Raw genomic sequence first — 22,925 nt, 5'->3', positions numbered from 1 at the left:
TCACTGGTAAAAATTAATAATTGAAATGGGTATATATTTGTTTTTTGTTAAGTTGCCTAATAATTATGCACAGTAATAGTCACCTGCACACACAGATATCCCCCTAAAATAGCTAAAACTGAAAACAAACTAAAAACTACTTCCAAAAATATTCAGCTTTGATATTGAGTTTTTTGAGTTCATTGAGAACATGGTTGTTGTTCAATAATAAAATTAATCCTCAAAAATACAACTTGCCTAATAATTCTGCACTCCCTGTAAGCCTTTGACATTGAGTTTAGACCCATTCACAAGCGCCTATCCGTTTTGCGGTCCGCAAAACTGGGATACTGGCTGTGTACGTCCCACATTTTACCATCCTGCACATTCCACCCTATGTTAGAAATGCCTTCTTTTTTTTTTTTTGCGGGGCTGCAGAACAGGCATACAGATGCGGATGTGGTGCCCACAACTTTTGCAGTTCTAATAAAATTAACGGGTCTGCATCTGATCCGCAAAAAATGCAGATTGGATGCGGACCAAAAATATGCTCATATGAATAGGGCCATTTACATGTATTTTTTATTTATTCTCAGAATACCATATTTTATTTTCATTTTAATAAAAAAAGTTATTTTAGTCTTCCTTTTTACCGCACCCCTCCTTTTCCCATCTGCCACATGGCATTGGTAAACTGCCGGCCCAGAACTAGCCTGTCAGTCACTTATACTGTATCATGATAATAAGAGTATGGGCTTGTGGCGTGCGCAGTGTAAATTCACAAGCCGCCTGCCTTGCTGCACTAACATGATAATGAGAGAGCACAGCAGGGCCGACGGCTTGTGATGTCTGAGTGATTTAGCCGACATTGCGGATGCCGCAACCTCATTATTATGCACTATATGGAAATATTAGGCACACTAGGGACAACGGCTTGCGATGTGATATTTCCTGCGCCCGAGCCCTATAGTCAGTGACGGTCTATATTCAGGTGAACGGTGTAGAAATTGCAACAGTTTGCATATGTGCCTCCCACTTGTTAAGGGACCAAAAGTAATGGGGCAATTGGCTTCTTGGCTGTTCCATGGCCAGGTGTGTGTTATTCCCTCATTATCCCAATTACAGTGAGCAGATAAAAGGTCCAGAGTTTATTTCAAGTGTACTATTTGCATTTGGAATCTGTTGCTGTCAACTCTCAAGATGAGATCCAAAGAGCTGTCACTATCAGTGAAGCAAGCCATCATTAGGCTGAAAAAACAAAACAAACCCATCATAGAGATAGCAAAAACATTAGGTGTGGCCCAAACAACTATTTGGAACATTCTTAAAAAGAAGGAACGCACTGGTGGGCTCAGCAACACCAAAAGACCCGGAAGACCATGGAAAACAACTGTGGTGGATGACCAATGAATTATTTCCCTGGTGAAGAAAACACCCTTCACAACAGTTGGCCAGATCAGGAACACTCTCCAGGAGGTAGGTGTATATGTGTGTCAAAGTCAACAATCAAGAGAAGACTTCACTAGAGTGAATACAGAGGGTTCACAACAAGATGTAAACCATTGGTGAGCCTCAAAAACAGGAAGGCCAGATTAGAGTTTGCCAAACAACATCTAAAAAAAACTTCACAGTTCTGGAACAACATCCTATGGACAGACGAGACCAATATGAACTTGTACCAGAGTGATGGGAAGAGAAGAATATGGAGGAAAGGAACTGCTCATGATCCTAAGCATACCACCTCATCAGTGGAAGCATGGTGGAGGTAGTTTCATGGCTTGGGCATGTATGGCTGCCAATGGAACTGGTTCTCTTGTAATTACTGATTATGTGACTGCTGACAAAAGCAGCAGGATGAATTCTGATGTGTTTCGGGCAATATTATGTGACCATAATCAGCAAAATGCTCCAGAACTCATTGGACAGAGCTTCACAGTGCAGATGGACAAAGAACCAAAGCATACTACAAAATCAACCAAAGAGTTTTTTAATGGAAAGAAGTGGAATGTTATGCAATGGCCAAGTCAATCACCTGACCTGAATCCAATTCACCATGCATTTCACTTGCTGAAGACAAAACTGAAGGGAAAATGCCCCAAGAATAAGCAGGAACTGAAGACAGTTGCCGTAGAGGCCTGGTAGAGCATCACCAGGGATGAAACCCAGCGTCTGGTGATGTCTATGCGTTCCAGGCTTCAGGCTGTAATTGACTACAAAGGATTTGCAACCAAGTATTAAAAAGTGAAAGTTTGATTTATGATTATTATTATGTCCCATTACTTTTGGTCCCTTAACATGTTGGAGGCACATATGCAAGCTGTTGTAATTCCTACACCATTCACCTGATTTGGATGTAAATACCCTCAAATTAAAGCTGACAGTCTGCAGTTAAAGAGCATCATGTTCGTTTTATTTCAAATCCATTGTGGTGGTGTACAGAGCCAAAAATGTTAGAATTGTGTTGATGTCCCAATATTTATGGACCTGATTGTAAGGTATGTAATTTTTGCCAAGGCTTGCAACCTTTTTATATTAGGGCCATTGGGAGATATTTATCAAGCTTTGCACTCCAAAATTCTGTCTTCAATAAGTCACAAAATAGTGCTTTTGCACTTTTTGTATTTATACGCCACTCGCTCCAGTTTTGAAAAGTAAGTGGAAAAGTGAGTGTGGTTAACTATTAATGAGTTTCACTACAGATTTATCACTGAGACTTTTTAAAGAAGTCGCAATAAGTCCAAAAGTTGCTCCAATAGGGGAGTGGTGCAGTAAACTGGAGTAGCTTTTCTAGACAAAAGTGTAAGATTTAAAGATGAGCCAGATTTAACAAACAACGTGTGCAGTTTGATACATTTCTGGCCAAGTTCAACAATGCAGGCTTAAGGGAAACTGACTTCAGATATAACCCTCATGATAAATTGCACCCATTGTCTGTAAAATGACCCTTTACTTCTGCACTAACCATATGAAAAATGTATAGTCATACCTGCTGCCCACTATTGAAATTATGGGGCCTCCCTGGCCTAAATATGGTCCCCCAACTCAGTCTGGGGTACCAAACCTCAGCCATGGAAGCACTATAATTCCAGTGGAGGGCACAAGGTGTACTGACTGTACAATTCCAATGTATACGGTAGTCAAATTTTACTTGGCCACTGGTGGGTTGCTTTAGAATTTTAGAAAACACCTGTTCAAACCTCTCAACGCTCTGCATGTACCACATCCATGCCTTTGCTGCCCTACAAAAGCTACATATTTAGAAGTAAATGTATTATTATATCTTACTTTCTTTATGTCTGCATTATTTTTGAATTGCTGACTTCTTCCTTGCATAAATGGATGTGTGTTACTTCGATTCTGCTATAAAGGGATCTAAGTAAGTTCCTGCAGTCTGTAGTCAGGAATTAAGGAAGTATGTATGTGTGTGTGTGTATTTATATATATATATATATACAGTACAGACCAAAAGTTTGGACACACTGTCTCATTCAAAGAGTTTTCTTTATTTTCATGACTATGAAAATTGTAGATTCACACTGAAGGCATCAGAACTATGACTTAACACATGTGGAATTATATACATAACAAAAAAATGTGAAACAACTGAAAATATGTCATATTCTTGGTTCTTCAAAGTAGCCACCTTTTGCTTTGATTACTGCTTTGCACACTCTTGGCATTCTCTTAATGAGCTTCAAAAGGTAGTCACCTGAAATGGTTTTCACTTCACAGGTGTGCCCTGTCAGGTTTAATAAGTGTGATTTCTTGTGAAAAACTAGTGGCCATCATTACTTTAAGAAATGAAGGTCAGTCAGTCCGAAAAATTGGGAACACTTTGAAAGTGTCCCCAAGCGCAGTCATAAAAACCATCAGCGCTACAAAGAAACTGGCTCAGGAGGATAAGTTCATCCGAGTCACCAGCCTCAGAAATCGCAGGTTAACAGCAGCTCAGATTAGAGACCAGGTCAATGCCACACAGAGTTCTAGCAGCAGACACATCTCTAGAGCAACTGTTAAGAGGAGACTGTGTGAATCAGGCCTTCATGTAGAATATCTGCTAGGAAACCACTGCTAAGGACAGGCAACAAGCAGAAGAGACTTGTTGGGGCTAAAGAACACAAGGAATGGACATTAGACCAGTGGAAATCTGTGCTTTGGTCTGATGAGTCAAAATTTGAGATCTTTGGTTCCAACCACCGTGTCTTTGTGCGACGCAGAAAAGGTAAACGGATGGACTCTACATGCCTGGTTCCCACCGTGAAGCATGGAGGAAGAGGTTGTGATGGTGTGGGGGTGCTTTACTGGTGACACTGTTGGGGATTTATTCAAAATTGAAGGCATACTGAACCAGCATGGCTACCACAGCATCTTGCAGCGGCATGCTATTCCATTCGGTTTGCATTTAGTTGGACCATCATTTATTTTTCAACAGGACAATAACGCCAAACACACCTCCAGCCTGTGTAAGGGCTATTTGACCATGAAAGAGAGTGATGGGGTGCTGCGCCATATGACCTGGCCTCCACAGTCACCGGAGCTGAACCCAATCGAGATGGTTTGGGGTGAGCTGGACAGCAGAGTGAAGGCAAAAGGGCCAACAAGTGCTAAGCATCTCTGGGAACTCCTTCAAGACTGTTGGAAGACCATTTCAGGTGACTACCTCTTGAAGCTCATCAAGAGAATGCCAAGAGTGTGCAAAGCAGTAATCAAAGCAAAAGGTGGCTACTTTGAAGAACCTAGAATATGACATATTTTCAGTTGTTTCACACTTTTTTGTTATGTATATAATTCCACATGTGTTAATTCATAGTTTTGATGCATTCAGTGTGAATCGACAATTTTCATAGTCATGAAAATAAAGAAAACTCATTGAATGAGAAGGTGTGTCCAAACTTTTGGTCTGTACTGTATATTTATATATATATATATATATATATATATATATATATAGCATTGAACATACTACCAAAAAGGGCGCATAATAGTGATCCCTTTATCTATAAACTCTATACACTATGCTGCAGTTTACTGTAATTTTGTATTCTTTGTGTTTAGGGGTGTATTTGATGCTTCCCTAAAAATGGCTTGCTTCTATGGACTATATACTTGGCTTACTCATACAGTCTTTGGGATAAATATTATCTTTATACCTTCTGGTAAGAAGTTTAATTCCTTTCACTGAAATTACTCTAGTCATTTAGTTCATAAATATGATTTCTGTTTGATCTTTTTCATTAAATTCGGTTTTGCAGGTTTCAATTCACAACTAATTCAAAATATTTTTATTTAGATTAGGTTAGATTGTTTTATTAGGGTAGGTTAGGAGATGTATATCAGAGTTTGAGATGCGTTTTATTAGGCCCCTTGCAGATGTGAGCATGTCCGGATGCGTTCAGTGAGAAATGTGCAATTTCGCAAACAAATTCATTTAGTTCTGTTTGTGATCGCATTCAGTTGTTCAGTTTTTTTTTGTGCAGTTGCAATGTGATTTAATGCGTTTTGCATGCACGTGATAAAAACTGAATGTTTTGCGAACAACATCTCCTAGCAACCATCCATTAAAAATGCATCGCATCCGCACTTGCTTGTGGATGTGATGGGATTTTAACACAGCTCCATTCACTTCTATGGGGCCATTGTTGCGTGAAAATTGCAGAATATAGAACGTACCGTGATTTTCACGCAACGCACAAGTGATGCATGAAAGCCAGCGCACATGTACACATCCCCATTGAAACCAATGGTTCCAGATTCCTTGCGGGCACAATGCGTTCGCATCACACATTGCACCCACGCGAAATACTCGTTTATGTGAAAGGTGCCTTATGGTTACAGTTTGCAGAGATTCATTTATTATAGTTAAAACATGTCTACAGATTGATATCATAAGAGCACCTAATTAAAAGCAGCCTGTGTTGATACATAAAGTGGTGTTTGTGCTTCCTCTCATTGGATGTTTGAATGCACACAGAGATAACAAGTGGCAGCACAGAATGTGTGCAGGTTGTGCTCTCATGAATGTAGATGCCCACTGGCATAGAGATAGGAATTAGAGTTAGGTCCATATATATATTTGGACACTAACACAAATTTTGTTTTTATTACCTGTTTACTAAAACATATTCAAGTTATAGTTATATAATGGACATAAAGTTTAGATTTTTAGCTTTCATTTGAGGTTATCCAAATTAAAATTGGTTGAAGGGTTTAGGAGTTTCAGCTCCTTTACACGTGGCATCCTGTTTTTAGAGAGGACCAAAAGTAATTGACTCAAAGGCTGTTTCATGGGCAGGTGTGGGCAATTCCTTCATTATTTCACTCTCAATTAAGCACATAAACGGCCTGGAGTTGATTTGAGGTGTGGTGCTTGCATTTTGAAGTTTTTGCTGAGAAGTAAACATGCGGTCAAAGATGCTCTCCATGCAGGTGAAACAAGCCACCCTTCATCTGCGAAAACAGATAAAAACCATCAGAGAAATTGCTACACTATTAGGATTGGCAAAATCTACAGTTTGGTACATCTGAAGAAAGAAAGCACTGGTGACCTCAACAATGCAAAAAGACCTGGACGCCCACGGAAGACACCCTTTCACAACCAACCAAGTGAACAACATTCTCCAGGATATAGGCGTATCAATATCCAAATCTACCATAAAGAGAAGACAGCATAAAAATAAATACATAGGGTTCACTTCACGATGCAAGCCACTCATAAGCCTCAAGAATAATAAGGGTAGATTAAACTTTGCTAAAAAAAAAGTCCACTCAGAATTGAGAAAGCTCGTTGGAAGAAACATTTTCAAGTCCAGTTGCCTTGATTTATTCTTTACAGGTACTTCTGGAAGAACATTCTTTGGACAGATGAAACCAAGATCAACCTCTACCAGAATGATGGAAGGAAAACAGTATGGAGAAGGCATGATACAGTTTATGATCCAAAGCATACCACATAATCTGTAAAACACAGCAGAGGCAGTGTGATGGTTTAGGCATGCATGGCTGCCAGTGGCACTGGATCCATAGTGTTTCTTGATGAAGTGACACAGAACAGAAGCAGACAAATTAATTCTGGGGTTTTCAGTGACATACTGTGTGCTCAAATGCAGCCAAACTGGTCGCCGTTTCATAATACAGATGGACAGTTACCCAAAGCAAAAAGCCAAAGCAACCATGAGTTTATTTAAAGCAAAAAAGTGGAATATTCTTGAATAGCCAAGTCAGTCACCCGATCTGAACCTAATAGAACATGCAATTCACTTGTTAAAGTGAAACTTCAGACAGAAAGGCCCACAAACAAACAGCAACTAAAAACCACTGCAGTAAAGCCCTGGCAGAGCATTAAAAAGGAGGAAACACTGCATCTGGTTATGTCCATGAGTTCAAGACTTCAGGCAGTCATTGCCAACAAAGGGTTTTCAACCAAATATTAGACATTTACATTTTATTTACAATTATTTAATTTGTCCAGTTACGTTTGAGCCCCTGAAATGAAGGGCTTGAGTTTAAAAAATGCTTTAGTTCCTCACATTTTTATACAATCATTTTGTTCAACCCACTGAATTAAAGCTGACAATCTGAACTTCAACTTCTTTTATCAAATGTGTTATTAATTAATCGATATATTTTACATTTAGAGTTTCGAGAGTGCTGTTATGTTTCTTTAATAGTTACCATGTACAGTACATCCGCATATTTATTTAAAGGCTATTTACACCTTCGGAGGCAAATATTATGATTGCATTTTACTCATTTTGATCTTTATTAAAATTATTGAGCCGTTCTGTCACAAACTGTTTGTTGAGCTGTGTGAATTACTTATTACTTTCACTTTGTGCCGGTTATCTAGTAACCATTATCTCTAATTTACTAAGAGGTCAAAAAACACTTATTTAACCGCCTCCGGACCGCCTAACGCAGATGTGCGGTCCGGAGGCGGCAGCCCTGCGCACGACGACGCATATACGCGTCATCTCGCGAGGGCCGGGATTTCCTGTGAACGCGCGCGCGCGCTCACAGGAACGGAAGGTAAGCGAGTAGATCTCCAGCCTGCCAGCGGCAATCGCTCGCTGGCAGGCTGGAGATCTGATTTTTTTAACCCCTAACAGGTGTATTAGACGCTGTTTTGATAACAGCGTCTAATATACCTGCTACCTGGTCCTCTGGTGGTCCCTTTTGTTTGGATCGACCACCAGAGGACTCAGGTAGCTCAGTACAGTCGCACCAAACACCACACTACACTACACTACACCCCCCCCCGTCACTTATTAACCCCTTATAAACCCCTGATCACCCATGATCACCCCAAATAAACTCCCTGATCACCCCCCTGTCATTAATCACCCCCCTGTCATTGATCACCCCCCTGACAAGCTCCGTTCAGACGTCCGTATGATTTTTACGGATACATGGATCGGATCCGCAAAACACATGCGGACGTCTGAATGGAGCCTTACAGGGGGGTGATCAATGACAGGCGGGTGATCACCCATATACACTCCCTGATCACCCCCCTGTCATTGATCACCCCCCTGTCATTGATCACCCTCCTGTAAGGCTCCATTCAGAAGTCCGCATGTGTTTTGCGGATCCGATCCATGGATCCGTAAAAATCATACAGACGTCTGAATGGAGCCTTACAGGGGGAGTGATCAATGACAGGGGGGCGATCACCCCCTGTCATTGATCACCCCCCTGTAAGGCTCCATTCAGACGTCCGCATGTGTTTTGCGGATCCGATCCATGTATCCACGGATCCGTAAAAATCATACGGACGTCTGAATGGAGCCTTACAGGGGGGCGATCACCCTGATCACCCCCTGTCATTGATCACCCCCCTGTAAGGCTCCATTCAGACGTCCGCATGTGTTTTGCGGATCCGATCCATGTATCAGTGGATCCGTAAAAATCATACGGACGTCTGAATGGAGCCTTACCAGGGCGGTGATCAATGACAGGGGGATGATCAGGGAGTCTATATGGGTGATCACCCCCCCTGTCATTGATCACAGGCCATTTTTTACAGATTTTGATTGCAAGGTACTTCTCACACATTTGGGCCCCTAAATTGCCAGGGCAGTATAACTACCCCACAAGTGACCCCATTTTGGAAAGAAGACACCCCAAGGTATTCCGTGAGTGGCACGGCGAGTGCCTCAAATTTTTTATTTTTTGTCACAAGTTAGCGGAAAATGATGATTTTTCATTTTTTTTTTCATTTTTTCCTTACAAAGTCTCATATTCCACTAACTTGCGACAAAAAATAAAACATTCTAGGAACTCGCCATGCCCCTCACGGAATACCTTGGGGTGTCTTCTTTCCAAAATGGGGTCACTTGTGGCGTAGTCATACTGCCCTGGCAATTTAGGGCCCTAATGTGTGCGAAGTAGTTTGAAATCAAAATATGTAGAAAATGGCCGGTGAAATCCTAAAGGTGCTCTTTGGAATGTGTGCCCCTTTGCCCACCTAGGCTGCAAAAAAGTGTCACACATGTGGTATCGGCGTACTCAGGAGAAGTTGGGGAATGTGTTTTGGGGTGTCATTTTACATATACCAATGCTAGGTGAGAAAAATATCTTGGTCAAATGCCAACTTTGTATAAAAAAATTGGAAAAGTTGTCTTTTGCCAAGATATTTCTCTCTCCCAGCATGGGTATATGTAAAATGACACCTCAAAACACATTCCCCAACTTCTCCTGAGTACGGCGATACCAGATGTGTGACACTTTTTTGCAGCCAAGGTGGGCAAAGGGGCACATATTCCAAAGTGCACCTTTCGGATTTCGCCGGCCATTTTTTACACATTTTGATTGCAAAGTACTTCTCAGACATTTGGGCCCCTAAATTGCCAGGGCAGTATAACTACCCCACAAGTGACCCCATTTTGGAAAGAAGACACCCCAAGGTATTCCGTGAGGGGCATGGCGAGTTCCTAGAATTTTTTATTTTTTGTCGCAAGTTAGTGGTATATGAGACTTTGTAAGAAAAAAATAAATAAAATAAAAATCATCATTTTCCGCTAACTTGTGACAAAAAATCAAAAGTTCTATGAACTCACTATGCCCATCAGCGAATACCTTAGGGTGTCTACTTTCCGAAATGGGGTCATTTGTGGGGTTTTTGTACTGTCTGGGCATTGTAGAACCTCAGGAAACATGACAGGTGCTCAGAAAGTCAGAGCTGCTTCAAAAAGCGGAAATTCACATTTTTGTACCATAGTTTGTAAACGCTATAACTTTTACCCAAACCATTTTTTTTTTTTACCCAAACATTTTTATTTTATCAAAGACATGTAGAACAATAAATTTAGCGAAAAATTTATATATGGATGTCGTTTTTTTTTTTGCAAAATTTTACAGCTGAAAGTGAAAAATGTCATTTTTTTTCAAAAAAAATCATTACATTTTGATTAATAACAAAAAAAGTTAAAATGTCAGCAGCAATGAAATACCACCAAATGAAAGCTCTATTAGTGAGAAGAAAAGGAGGTAAAATTCATTTGGGTGGTAAGTTGCATGACCGAGCGATAAACGGTGAAAGTAGTGTAGTGCCGAAGTGTAAAAAGTGCTCTGGTCATGAAGGGGGTTTTAGCTAGCGGGGCTGAAGTGGTTAAGCCACATTGGTATCTGTGAGTGTTCATAATGTCATAGAGCAGAGATAAGGAGCTCTGATAGAGCTGAGAGAAAATTCAGATCCCTCTTAGCCCTGTACAGAAAAAAGGGTTCCATATTTGTAATAAAGACCAATTTAAAACATTATTTTAGCTCAGAATGAGTACAATGCAATGATAAAAAAAAATGGCCCCAAAGGTGTACATAGGCTTTAAACGCCTAACGCAGATCCGCGGTCCGGAGGCGGCAGCTCTGCGCAGAGGGACGCATATACGCGTCATCTCGCGAGAGCCGTGACTTCCTGTGAACGCGCGCACACAGGCACGCGCGTTCACAGGAACGGAAGGTAAGAGACAGGATCTCCAGCCTGCCAGCGGCGATCGTTCGCTGGCAGGCTGGAGATGCGATTTTTTTTTTTTACTCCTAACAGGTATATTTGACGCTGTTTTGATAACAGCGTCTAATATACCTGCTACCTGGTCCTCTGGTGGTCCCTTTTGTTTGGATCGACCACCAGAGGACACAGGTAGCTGTGTAAAGTACCACAAAACACCACTACACTACACTACACCCCCCCCCCTGTCACTTATTAACCCCTTATGAACCCCTGATCACCCCATATAGACTCCCTGATCACCCCCCTGTCATTGATCACCCACCTGTCAGGCTCCGTTCAGACGTCCGTATGATTTTTACGGATCCACGGATACATGGATCGGATCCGCATAACACATACGGATCAATGTCATTGATCACCCCCCTGTAAGGCTCCATTCAGACGCCCGTATGATTTTTACGGATCCACGGATACATGGATCGGATCCGCAAAACACATACGGACGTCTGAATGGAGCCTTACAGGGGGTGATCAATGACAGAGGGGTGATCACCCATATAGATTCCCTGATCACCCCCCTGTCATTGATCACCCCCCTGTAAGGCTCCATTTAGACTTTTTTTTTTTTGGCACAAGTTAGCGGAAATAGATATTTTTATTTTTTTTCTTACAAAGTCTCATATTCCACTAACTTGTGTCAAAAAATAAAATCTCACATGAACTCACCATACCCCTCACGGAATCCAAATGCATAACATTTTTTAGACATTTATATTCCAGACTTCTTCTCACGCTTTAGGGCCCCTAAAATGCCAGGGCAGTATAAATACCCCACATGTGACCCCATTTTGGAAAGAAGACACCCCAAGGTATTCCGTGAGGGGCATATTGAGTCCATGAAAGATTGAAATTTTTGTCCCAAGTTAGCGGAAAGGGAGACATTGTGAGAAAATACAAAAAAAATTCTATTTCCGCTAACTTGTGCCAAAAAAAAAAATTATATGAACTCGCCATGCCCCTCATTGAATACCTTGGGGTGTCTTCTTTCCAAAATGGGGTCACATGTGGGGTATTTATACTGCCCTGGCATTTTAGGGGCCCGAAAGCGTGAGAAGAAGTCTGGGATCCAAATGTCTAAAAATGCCCTCCTAAAAGTGATTTGGGCCACTTTGCGCATCTAGGCTGCAAAAAAGTGTCACACATGTGGTATTGCCGTACTCAGGGGAAGTTGGGCAATGTGTTTTGGGGTGTCATTTTACATATACCCATGCTGTGTGAGAGAAATATCTTTGTCAAATGCCAACTTTGTATAAAAAAAAATGGGAAAAGTTGTATTTTGCCAAGATATTCTCTCACCCAGCATGGGTATATGTAAAATGACACCCCAAAACACAATCCCCAACTTCTCCTGAGTACGGCGATACCACATGTGTGACACTTTTTTGCCGCCTAGGTGGGCAAATGGGCACACATTCCAAAGAGCACCTTTAGGATTTCACAGGTCATTTTTTACACATTTTGATTTCAAACTACTTACCACACATTAGGGCCCCTAGAATGCCAGGGCAGTATAACTACCCCACAAGTGACCCCATTTTGGAAAGAAGACACCCCAAGGTATTTCGTGAGGGGCATGACGAGTTCCTAGAATTTTTTATTTTTTGTCACAAGTTAGTGGAAAATGATGATTTTTTATTTATTTTTTTTCTTACAAAGTTTCATATTCCACTAACTTGTGACAAAAAATAAAAAATTCTAGGAACTCGCCATGCCTCTCACGGAATACCTTGGGGTGTCTTCTTTCCAAAATGGTGTCACTTGTGGGGTAGTTATACTGCCCTGGAAATTTAGGGCCCTAATGTGTGCGAAGTAGTTTGAAATCAAAATATGTAGAAAATGGCCGGTGAAATCCTAAAGGTGCTCTTTGGAATGTGTGCCCCTTTGCCCACCTAGGCTGCAAAAAAGTGTCACACATGTGGTATCGCCGTACTCAGGAGAAGTTGGGCAATGTTATTTGTGGTGTCATTTTACATATACCCATGCTGGGTGAGATAAATATCTTGGTAAAATGCCAACTTTGTATAAAAAACTGGGAAAAGTTGTCTTTTGCCAAGATATTTCTCTCACCCAGCATGGGTATATGTAAAATGACACCCCAAAACACATTCCCCAACTTCTCCTGAGTACGGCGATACCACATGTGTGACACTTTTTTGCAGCCTAGGTGGGCAAAGGGGCCCACATTCCAAAGAGCACCTTTCGGATTTCACCGGTCATTTTTTACAGATTTTGATTTCAAACTACTTCTCACGCATCTGGGCCCCTAAAATGCCAGGGCAGTATAACTACCCCACAAGTGACCCCATTTTGGAAAGAAGACACCCCAAGGTATTTTGTGATGGGCATAGTAAGTTCATGGAAGTTTTTATTTTTTGTCACAAGTTAGTGGAATATGAGACTTTGTAAGAAAAAAAAAATCATCATTTTCCGCTAACTTATGACAAAAAATAAAAAGTTCTATGAACTCACTATGCCCATCAGTGAATACCTTAGGGTGTCTACTTTCTGAAATGGGGTCATTTGTGGGGTGTTTGTACTGTCTGGGCATTGTAGAACCTCAGGGAACATGACAGGTGCTCAGAAAGTCAGAGCTGCTTCAAAAGCGGAAATTCACATTTTTGTACCATAGTTTGTAAACGCTATAACTTTTACCCAAACCATTTTTTTTACCCAAACATTTTTTTTTTATCAAAGACATGTAGAACAATAAATTTAGCGAAAAATTTATATATGGATGTCGTTTTTTTTTTTTGCTAACTTTTACAACTGAAAGTGAAAAATGACATTTTTTTGCAAAAAAATCGTTACATTTTGATTAATAACAAAAAAAGTAAAAATGTCAGCAGCAATGAAATACCACCAAATGAAAGCTCTATTAGTGATAAGAAAAGGAGGTAAAATTCATTTGGGTGGTAAGTTGCATGCCCGAGCAATAAACGGTGAAAGTAGTGTAGTGCAGAAGTGTAAAAAGTGGCCTGGTCATTAAGTGTGTTTTAGCTAGGGGGGTTGAAGTGGTTAAGATGTGTTTAGCATTTTTGTGTCTCTTTCATACTTTTAAACCCCAACAGTATAAACAAACCACACTTCCATGTGAAATTTTTCCATAGAAAATTGTCTAAATGTAAGACAGCAAGGAAGATGGCTGATATTTTGAACTGGCGCTTGATGTCCCAAAGTTTTAGAGAGACCTGTCTTAATAAATGTGCCCATTGGGGCACATTTATTAAGACAGGCCTCTCTAAAACTTTGGTATATGCAGTGAAATAGGACATGGCATATCACAAAACACTGCTATCCAAGAACCTGATTCATTATATTAAATACAAGATATCACTATCTACAGTGATTATTTTGTTGTAAACTAGAAATATATTATATACTATCAGAAGTACCCGGCTTCGCACTGGTATATTTAATCTATTTAATTTCATGTTTCCGTGTGTTGTAAAAAGTTATCAACAGTATCCCCCATAACATTTACCTCCACAGTGCCCTCCCCTTTAATATTGATCTCCACAGTGCCTGCCCCTTTAACATTGACCTCCACAGTGCCCGCCCCCTTTAACAATGACTGCATCTTTAACAGTGACCTGCACAGTGCCTGCCCCTTTAACAGTGACCTCTACAGTGGCCACCTCTTTAATAGTGACCTCCACAGTGTCTGCCCCTTTAATACTGACCTCCACAGTCCCGCCCCTTTAACGGTGATCTCCACAGTGGCCACCTCTTTAACAGTGACCTCCACAGTGCCTGCCCCTTTAACAGTGACTTCTACAGTGCCCACCCCTTTAACAGTGACCTCCACAGTGCCCACCCCTTTAACAGTGACTTCCACATTGCCCATCCCTTTAATAGTGACCGTCCCTTTAACAGTGACCTCCACATTGCCCGTCCCTTTAATAGTGACTGCCCCTTAAACAGTGACCTCTACAGTGCCTGCCCATTTAACAGTGACCTTTACAGTGTCCGCCCCTTTAACAGTGACCTCCACAGTACCTGCATCTTTAAACCCTTAAGGACACGGCCATATTTCACCTTAACCCCTTAAGGACCCATGACGTACCGGTACGTCATAGGTTTAAAACGCGATTGCGGCGCGGCGGGGTTAATCGGAACAGGATGCCTGCTGAAATCATTCAGCAGGCATCCTGTCACAACGCCGGGGGGGGGGGGGGGGGGGGTCATGTGACTCCCCATATCGGTGATCGCAGAAAACTGCAGGTCAATTCAGACCTGCGGTTTGCTGCGTTTCCGGTCCATTCGGGTCTCCGGTGACCCGATGAACCGGAAAAGGACTGTGATCGGTGGTGTGATTACACACCACCAATCACAGTCCGTGCATTTGGGAGAGGCTGTGCTGGCCGTGGTGGTGAATGCCGCTGTCCAGGGTGCTGATTGGTGCAGGGAGAGATGTGCGAGATTCAAACTTCCAGCTCTCCTCTCTCCCCTCCTCTTCCTGTACAGCACCTGCTCCGTCCGGCACCTTTCTCACCAGGCTCCTGCAATCCCCCCATCGACACCCATCACCCTCCAGGTAGGTTAGGGTCAGTGAGGGAGAGGCACCGTTAGGCAGGGATAGAAGGGAAAAGTTAGTTAGGGGGAAGAAAAAAAAAACTTTATCTAAACTTATTGTTTATTAGCTTTGAGACCCTAGATCCCTCCTGCCACTTGCTTCTCTTTAAAAAATAACATTTATTTAACCCAACCCCCCCCCCGGATGAACAGCGGTAAAAAAAAAAAAAAAAAGCAATTTTTTGTCACCTAACATTACAAAAATCAAAATGTCATATGCACCCCCAATTAGTGCCAATAAAACCGCCATCTCATCCACTAAAAAATGAGCCCCTACATTAGATAGTCGCCCAACAAGAAAACAAAAAACTGTAGCTCCCAGGCTATGGAGATACTAAAATAAAAACATTTTTGGTTCTTAAAATGATAATTTAGTGTAAAATCTAAATACGTTTTAAAATGTAGTCATATTAGGTATCACCGCGTCCGTAAGAATCTGCCCTATAAAAATAACATTTGACCAAACCCCTCGGATGAACAGGGTCAATAAAGTAAAATAAAAACAGTGTCAAAGCACCTATTTTTTGGCAAACTTTCCATTTGAATCCTTTTTTTCCGGTAATAAAGCAAGGGTTAACAGCCAAACAAAACTAAATATTTGTTGCCCTGATTCTGTAGTTTGCAGAAACACCCCATATGTGGTCGTAAATGGCTATATAGCCACACGGCAGGGCATAGAACGAAGGGAACGCCATATGGTTTCTGGAAGGCAGATTTTGATGGGCTGGTTTATTTACACCATGTCCCATTAGAAGCCCCCCTGATGTAGCCTAGACTAGAAACTCCCAAAAAAGTACCCCATCTAAGAAACTACACCCCTCAATGTATTCAAAAGTTACTTTACAAACTTTGTTAACCCTTTAGGTGTTCCACAAAACTAAATAGCGTATGTAGAAACAATTTTAGAATATTTTTTTTTTTTTACCTTGCCTCAAAAAAGTGTAATATAGAGCAACCAAAAATATTTACCCTAAAGTAGTCCCAAAACAACAACCACCTTGTCCCGTAGTTTGCTAGATGGGGTCACTTTTATGGAGTTTCTGCTCTAGGGGTGCATCAGGGGGCTTGAAAGGGTACATGGTGTAAATAAACCAGTCCAGCAAAATCTTCCAAAAACCATATGGCGTTCCCCTTCTTCTATGTCCTGCCGTTTAGCCAAATAGTAGTTTACGACCACATATGGGGTGTTTCTGCAAACTACAGAATCAGGGCAACCCATATTGCCATTCTCCATCTGCCATTAACTCTTGTGGAACACCTAAAGGGTTAACAAAGTTTGTAAACCCAGTTTTGAATACATTGAGGGGTCTACTTTCTTAGATAGTCATTTTTTTGGAATTTCTATTCTAGGGGTGCAACGGGGGGCTTGAAATGGGACATGGTATAAACAAAACCAGTCCTGCAAAATCTGCCTTCCAAAACCCATATGGCGTTCCCCTCCTTCTATGTCCTCCCGTTTGGCCAAACAGTAGTTTAGGACCACATATGGGGTGTTTTTGCAAACGATAGAATCAGGGCAACCCATATTGAGTTTTGTTTGGCAGTTAACCCTTACTTTATTACTGGAAAAAATTGGTTGAAATGGAAAATTTTCAAAAAAATTGAAATTCCTAAATTGTTTCTCCGTCTGCCATTAACGCTTGTGGAAGACCTAAAGGGTTAACAAAGTTTTTTAAAATCTGTTTTGAATGGTTTCTAATACATAAGCCTCACAAAGTGACTTCAGACCTGAACTCATCCATAAAAAGTGGGATTTGGAAAATTTCTGAAAAACTTCTAACCTATGTAACATCCCTAAAAAATAAAATATCATTCCCAAAATGATACAAACATGTGGGGAATGTATGTAAAGTCTCTAGTTTCTCTACTTCTGTAATACCGTATTTTTCGCCCTATAAGACGCACCTATGTTTTTGGGGAGGAAAATAAGAAAAAAAATATTTTTAACCAAAAGGTGTGCTGTGTGTTTAGTGGGTTTGGAACTAATGGTGGTCTGTGGATGGCACTATTACTGGGGATCTGTGGATGATCGACACTGTTATAGGGGGGGATCTGTGGATGACGGACACTGTTATAGGAGGGATCTGTGGATGACGGACACTGTTATGGGGGGGATCTGTGGATGACGGACACTGTTATGGGGGGATCTGTGGATGACGGACACTGTTATGGGGGGATCTGTGGATGACGGACACTGTTATAGGGGGATCTGTGGATGGCGGACACTGTTATGGGGGGGATCTGTGGATGACGGACACTGTTATGGGGGGATCTGTGGATGACGGACACTGTTATGGGGGGGATCTCTGGCTTGCACTGTTACAGGGGGGGGGATCTGTGGCTGACACTGTTACAGGGGGGATCTGTGGATGGCACTGTTACAGGGGGGGATCTGTGGATGGCACTGTTATATATGTGCCATGCACAGACCCCCCCCAGCCCATAACAGTGCCATGCACAGACCCCCCCCAGCCCATAACAGTGCCATTCACAGACCCCCCAGCCCATAACTGTGCCATCCGCAGATCGCAACCCGCCGCCCCCATCCGTCTATATACGTGATAGCTGCACATACCCCGTGCAGCTACCACGTGTATAGACGTCATTGCAGTTCTTTAATCCAATCGCTGTAAAGCGCTTGGATTAAAGCTTCTGCACCGTCCTGCTGCTGTCACTGACAGCATACAGTCTAGTAATGCCAGCAAGGGACCAATCAGAGTGGTCCCTTGCCGGCAATCAATCTGATTGGTTAGTCTATCAGTTAGCAGTGTTAAAATGCCGGTTTCAGGCTCTTATCTGCACTTTTCAGATCAGAGCTTGAAATCAGGTAGTGTCTGAAGCCCCCGATCTGTGCCCCCTTCCTGTGTGCCTCCAACCCCCCACCACCACCGTGAGCCCTGCCTCTGCCATCGGTCCCCGCCCCCCATCAATGTTATCTTCCCCTGATGCGGTCCGCCCCCTCCCCGCCCAATACATTTATCCTGCCCTGATCTGTAATTTCTGAATGCTGGCCGTATCCCCCCCCCCCCCCTTTTCCAGCTCTGCCCCTGATGCGGTTCCCCTGCGGTGTGTGATGGCGGCGGCTCCATTCCAGCGAGTGTCAGCTCTATAAAAATAGGACATGATTTACCATGTCGGAGGAATCTTGTAAAAAATTAAAGATGACAAAACAGTGCCAACACAACAATTTTTTTGTTACCTTGCCTCACAAAAAACATAATATAGAGCAATTAAAAATCATATGTACCCTAAAATAGTACCAATAAAACTGTCACCTTATCCCCTAGTTTCCAAAATCAGGGGGGCTTTAAATAGGACATGGTGTCTAAAAACCAGTCCAGCAAAATCTGCCTTCCAAAAACCATGTGGAGTTCTTTTCTTTCTGTGTCCTGCCGTGCGCCCTTACATCAGTTTACAACCACATGTGCAGTGTTTCCGTAAACCGCAGAATCAGGGTAATAAATATTGAGTGTTGTTTGGCTGTTAACCCTCAATGTGTTAAAGAAAAAAATGTAATAAAATGGAAAATCTACCAAAAAACTGAAATTGAGAAATTTCATCTCCATTTTCCCTTAAATCTTGTAGAACACCTAAAGGGTTAACAATGTTTGTAAAATCAGTTTTGAGTAACTTGAGGGGTGTAGTTTCTACATTGGGGTCTTTTATGGGGGGTATTCACTATGTACAGTAAGCCCCACAATGTGACTTCAGACCTGAACTCGTCCTTAAAAAGTGGGTTTTGGAAATTTTCTTTAAAATTTTAAAAATTGCTTCTAAACTTCTAAGCCTTGTAACGTCCTAAAAAAATAAAATAACATTTCCAAAATGATGCCAACATAAAGTGTACATATGGGGAATGTTAAGTAATAAATATTTTATGAGGTATCACTTTCTGTTTTAGAAGTAGAGAAATAGAAATTTTGAAAATTGAGATTTATTTTTTTGTAAATTTGGGATTTTTTCATAAATAAAGGTGATATATATTGACTCAAATTTATGACTGTCATGAAGTACAATGTGTCACGATAAAACAATCTCAGAATGGCTTGGATAAGTAAAAGCAGTGTCGGACTGGGTTACCTAGAGACCATTAGTAAAATTTATTTTGGGGGCCCACCGTACGGATACATTCAAATATAATAAATAATCTAACATGTTTTTTATATGAGCATAGGCTGGTTGAGGTGCGGTACATTGAATTTACAGTATGTATGTAGTGCAGTAAATCTAATATCTTATGTGCCACTTGTACAGGGGGTGGGAGACTAGGGGCCCAACCTTGCTCAGGGGCCCACCGGGGGATTCCCCTGTAGGCCAGTCCGAGCCTGAGTAAAAGCGTTCCAAAGCTATTACCACATAAAGTGACGAATGTTAGATTTGTAAATTTTGACTTGGACACTGGGGCATCAATGACCTTTGGTCATGAAAGGGTGATTTGCTAATCTGACCAGTGTCACTTTATGTGTGAATAACTTTAAAACACTTTTACTTATCCAGACCATTCTGAGATTGTTTTTCCGTCACATATTATACTTCATGACACTGGTAAAATAGAGTAAAAAAATACCAAATTTACCAAAAATTAGAAAAAAATTGCAAATTTCCAAGTTTCAATTTCTCTACTTTTATAATACATAGTAATACCTCCAAAAATAGTTATTACTTTACATTCCCCATGTGTCTACTTCATGTTTGGATCATTTTGTGAATGCCATTTTATTATTATTATTATTATTATTATTATTATTATTAGGGATGTGACAAGGCTTAGAAGTTTAGAAGTAAAGCTTGAAATTTTTCAGACATTTTGAAAAATCCACTTTTTAAGTACCAGTTCAGGTCTGAAGTCACTTTGTGAGGCTTACATAATAGAAACCACCTGTCGGGTATATAAAGCAAATGCTTTATATAAATATAAAAAAAAATTATCGGGTCAAAAGAAAAATTATGCAAACTATATTGACCCGTGAGATGGACATAAACATCTCAAAGAGTTCAATCAAGAACCTGATTATTTTGTGCAATCAGTAAAACAGGGTACAAGCGTCTATGCAAAAATATAAATGGTTTATTATATAATAGGTTAAAATACAAAAAAAATGAATCAACATAAATTTCAGTAATATATAATGATATGCAGTACCCAGAATTCACCACTATATGATACCAACAAAACACTACTCAACCAACACAAGAATATTATGCAATACAGCTTTAAATCTGTGAGAGATATACAATCAATGGATTATGCGGAAAACTCAATCAAGAAGATGACAGATACGAGGCCCTTGCTCCACCCAAAAATGATGACCAATCTTTCAGATAATGGTAGTATTGCAACAAAACTTATAAATTATTGGCTTGATATCAAACTAGGGAATTCAAAGATTCCCAACAAAGAGTTTCTCCAATATTATCCCCTTGTTTCAGTTATATGCATCGTAACTGAAATCAGAGAAAATACGGATGTAGCAACTAACGTAACACGTTCGCAAATGAGCTGGTATCTGGCTAAGTATCAAGCCAATTAATTTAGATCAATACTACATAAAACAAAATATACATTACCCAAGGGTCAAGTGATGTGCAGAGTCTTGAGGCAGCCAGCTCTCAAGAGTTTTTCCCAATAATCCAAATGATTCTCCAGAGATCTATAATCCAAATGTTTGTTTCCTCTTTCTTTTTTTTTTTCTCCTTTTTTTTCTTTCTGGTAACTGGTTACTTAACCCAAAACTTATCAGATGAACACGCCCTCCGAGTTTGGAACTTTCCAATCATTGTTGGATGGGTGGGTGCATTGATAAGGAGCATGACGTCATAATACTACCCAGAATGCACTTTTGCTACTGATGTAGTATTAACCGCTTATATCTAGGTGGCACTGTTGTATAAGCAATAAGCATCATACCATTAAGGGTTAACTCATACATGCCTAATATTTTCAACACTTCACACCTCTGACATCTGGGGCCTTGTCTCAGGGCTGAGGGACAAACTTTGATACATGAATATATACTTTGAGAAACATCTAGACCATTCTCACACTGTCAAATTCATGTTCAGATAGGAAAAACAATAAAGCCTCAGAATCTGCAGGTGCGGTGTATCTTCTAACTTTCTAAATGTATAATATATCGTTACCGTGACTGATGGTAGCGCTCACCTTTTCTTCTCCGGACAAGCCTTTTTCCTGATGCCCCAAACAATTGGAAAGAGGCTTCATCGGAGAATATGACTTTGCCCCAGTCTTCAGCAATCCATTCACCATATTTTCTGCAGAAGATCAATCTGTCCCTGATGTTTTTTTTGGAGAGAAGTGGCTTCTTTGCTGCCCTTCTTGACACCAGGCCATCTTCCAAAAGTCTTCGCCTTACTGTGCGTGCAGATGTGCTCACACCTGCCTGCTGCCATTCCCGAGCAAGCTCTGCACTGGTGGCACTCCGATCCCACAGCTGAATCCTCTTTAGGAGACACTCCTGCCGCTTGCTGGTCTTTCATGGACGCTCTGAAGCCTTTTTAACAAGAATTTAACCTCTCCTTGAAGTTCTTGATGATCCTATAAATTGTTAATTGAGGTGCACTCTTAGTAGCCACAATATCCTTGCCTGTGAAGCCATTTTTATGCAACGCAATGATGGCTGCACGCGTTTCTTTGCAGGTCACCATGGTTAACAATGATTTCAAGCATCACCCGCCATTTTACAGGTCAAGTCTGCCATTTTAACCCAATCAGCCTGACATAATGATCTCCAGCCTTGTGCTCGTCAACATTCTCACCTGAGTTAACAAGACGATTACTGAAATGATCTCAGCACGTCCTTTAATGACAGCAATGAAATGCAGTGGAAAGGATTTTTTGGGATTAAGTTAATTTTCATGGCAAAGAAGGACTATGCAATTCATCTGATCACTCTTTATAACATTCTGGAGTATATGCAAATTGCTATTATAAAAACTTAAGCAGCAACTTTTCCAGTTTCTAATATTTAACTAATTCTCAAAACTTTTGGCCACGACTGTACAGGATAAGGTGGCAGTTTTGTTGGGACTATTTTTAGGGTACATATAATTTTTGGTTGCACTTTTTTACAATTTTGTAAGGCAAGGTTACCAAAAATAGAAATTCTGAAATTTAATCTCCATTTGCCATAAACTGTTGAGGAACACCTAAAGGGTTAATAAAGTTTGTAAAATCAGTTTAAATACCTTGAGGGGTGTAGTCTCTTAGATGGCATCACTTTTATGGAGTTTCTACTCTAGGGGTGCATCAGGGGTTCAAATGGGACATGGTGCCAAGAAAAAAAGGCCATCAAAATCTGCCTTCTAGAAACCATATGGCGTTCCTTTCCTTCTGCGTCCTGCCGTTTGG

At 41.0% G+C, this 22,925-nt stretch overlaps 1 protein-coding gene across 5 annotated transcripts in view; it reads left to right on the top strand.

The window, feature by feature from the left end:
- Positions 1 to 22,925, top strand: part of TMEM245 (transmembrane protein 245) — a 719,080-nt gene that overhangs the window by 491,473 nt on the left and 204,682 nt on the right. For 3 of the 5 annotated variants that reach the window (XM_044293864.1, XM_044293863.1, XM_044293866.1), the window contains exon 14: positions 5,035 to 5,135. The exons of 1 other annotated variant lie outside the window; for it this stretch is intronic. In XM_044293864.1, coding sequence (XP_044149799.1) covers positions 5,035 to 5,135 — 101 coding nt within the window. Of the gene's footprint in view, positions 1 to 5,034; positions 5,136 to 6,811; positions 7,428 to 22,925 lie in introns of those variants that run through there. One more of the 5 variants, XM_044293865.1, reaches the window with a different exon arrangement.

The sequence above is a fragment of the Bufo gargarizans genome, chromosome 5 (assembly GCF_014858855.1).
Source record: "Bufo gargarizans isolate SCDJY-AF-19 chromosome 5, ASM1485885v1, whole genome shotgun sequence".
NCBI lineage: Eukaryota > Metazoa > Chordata > Amphibia > Anura > Bufonidae > Bufo > Bufo gargarizans.
This window is presented reverse-complemented; position numbering and strand designations above follow the sequence as displayed.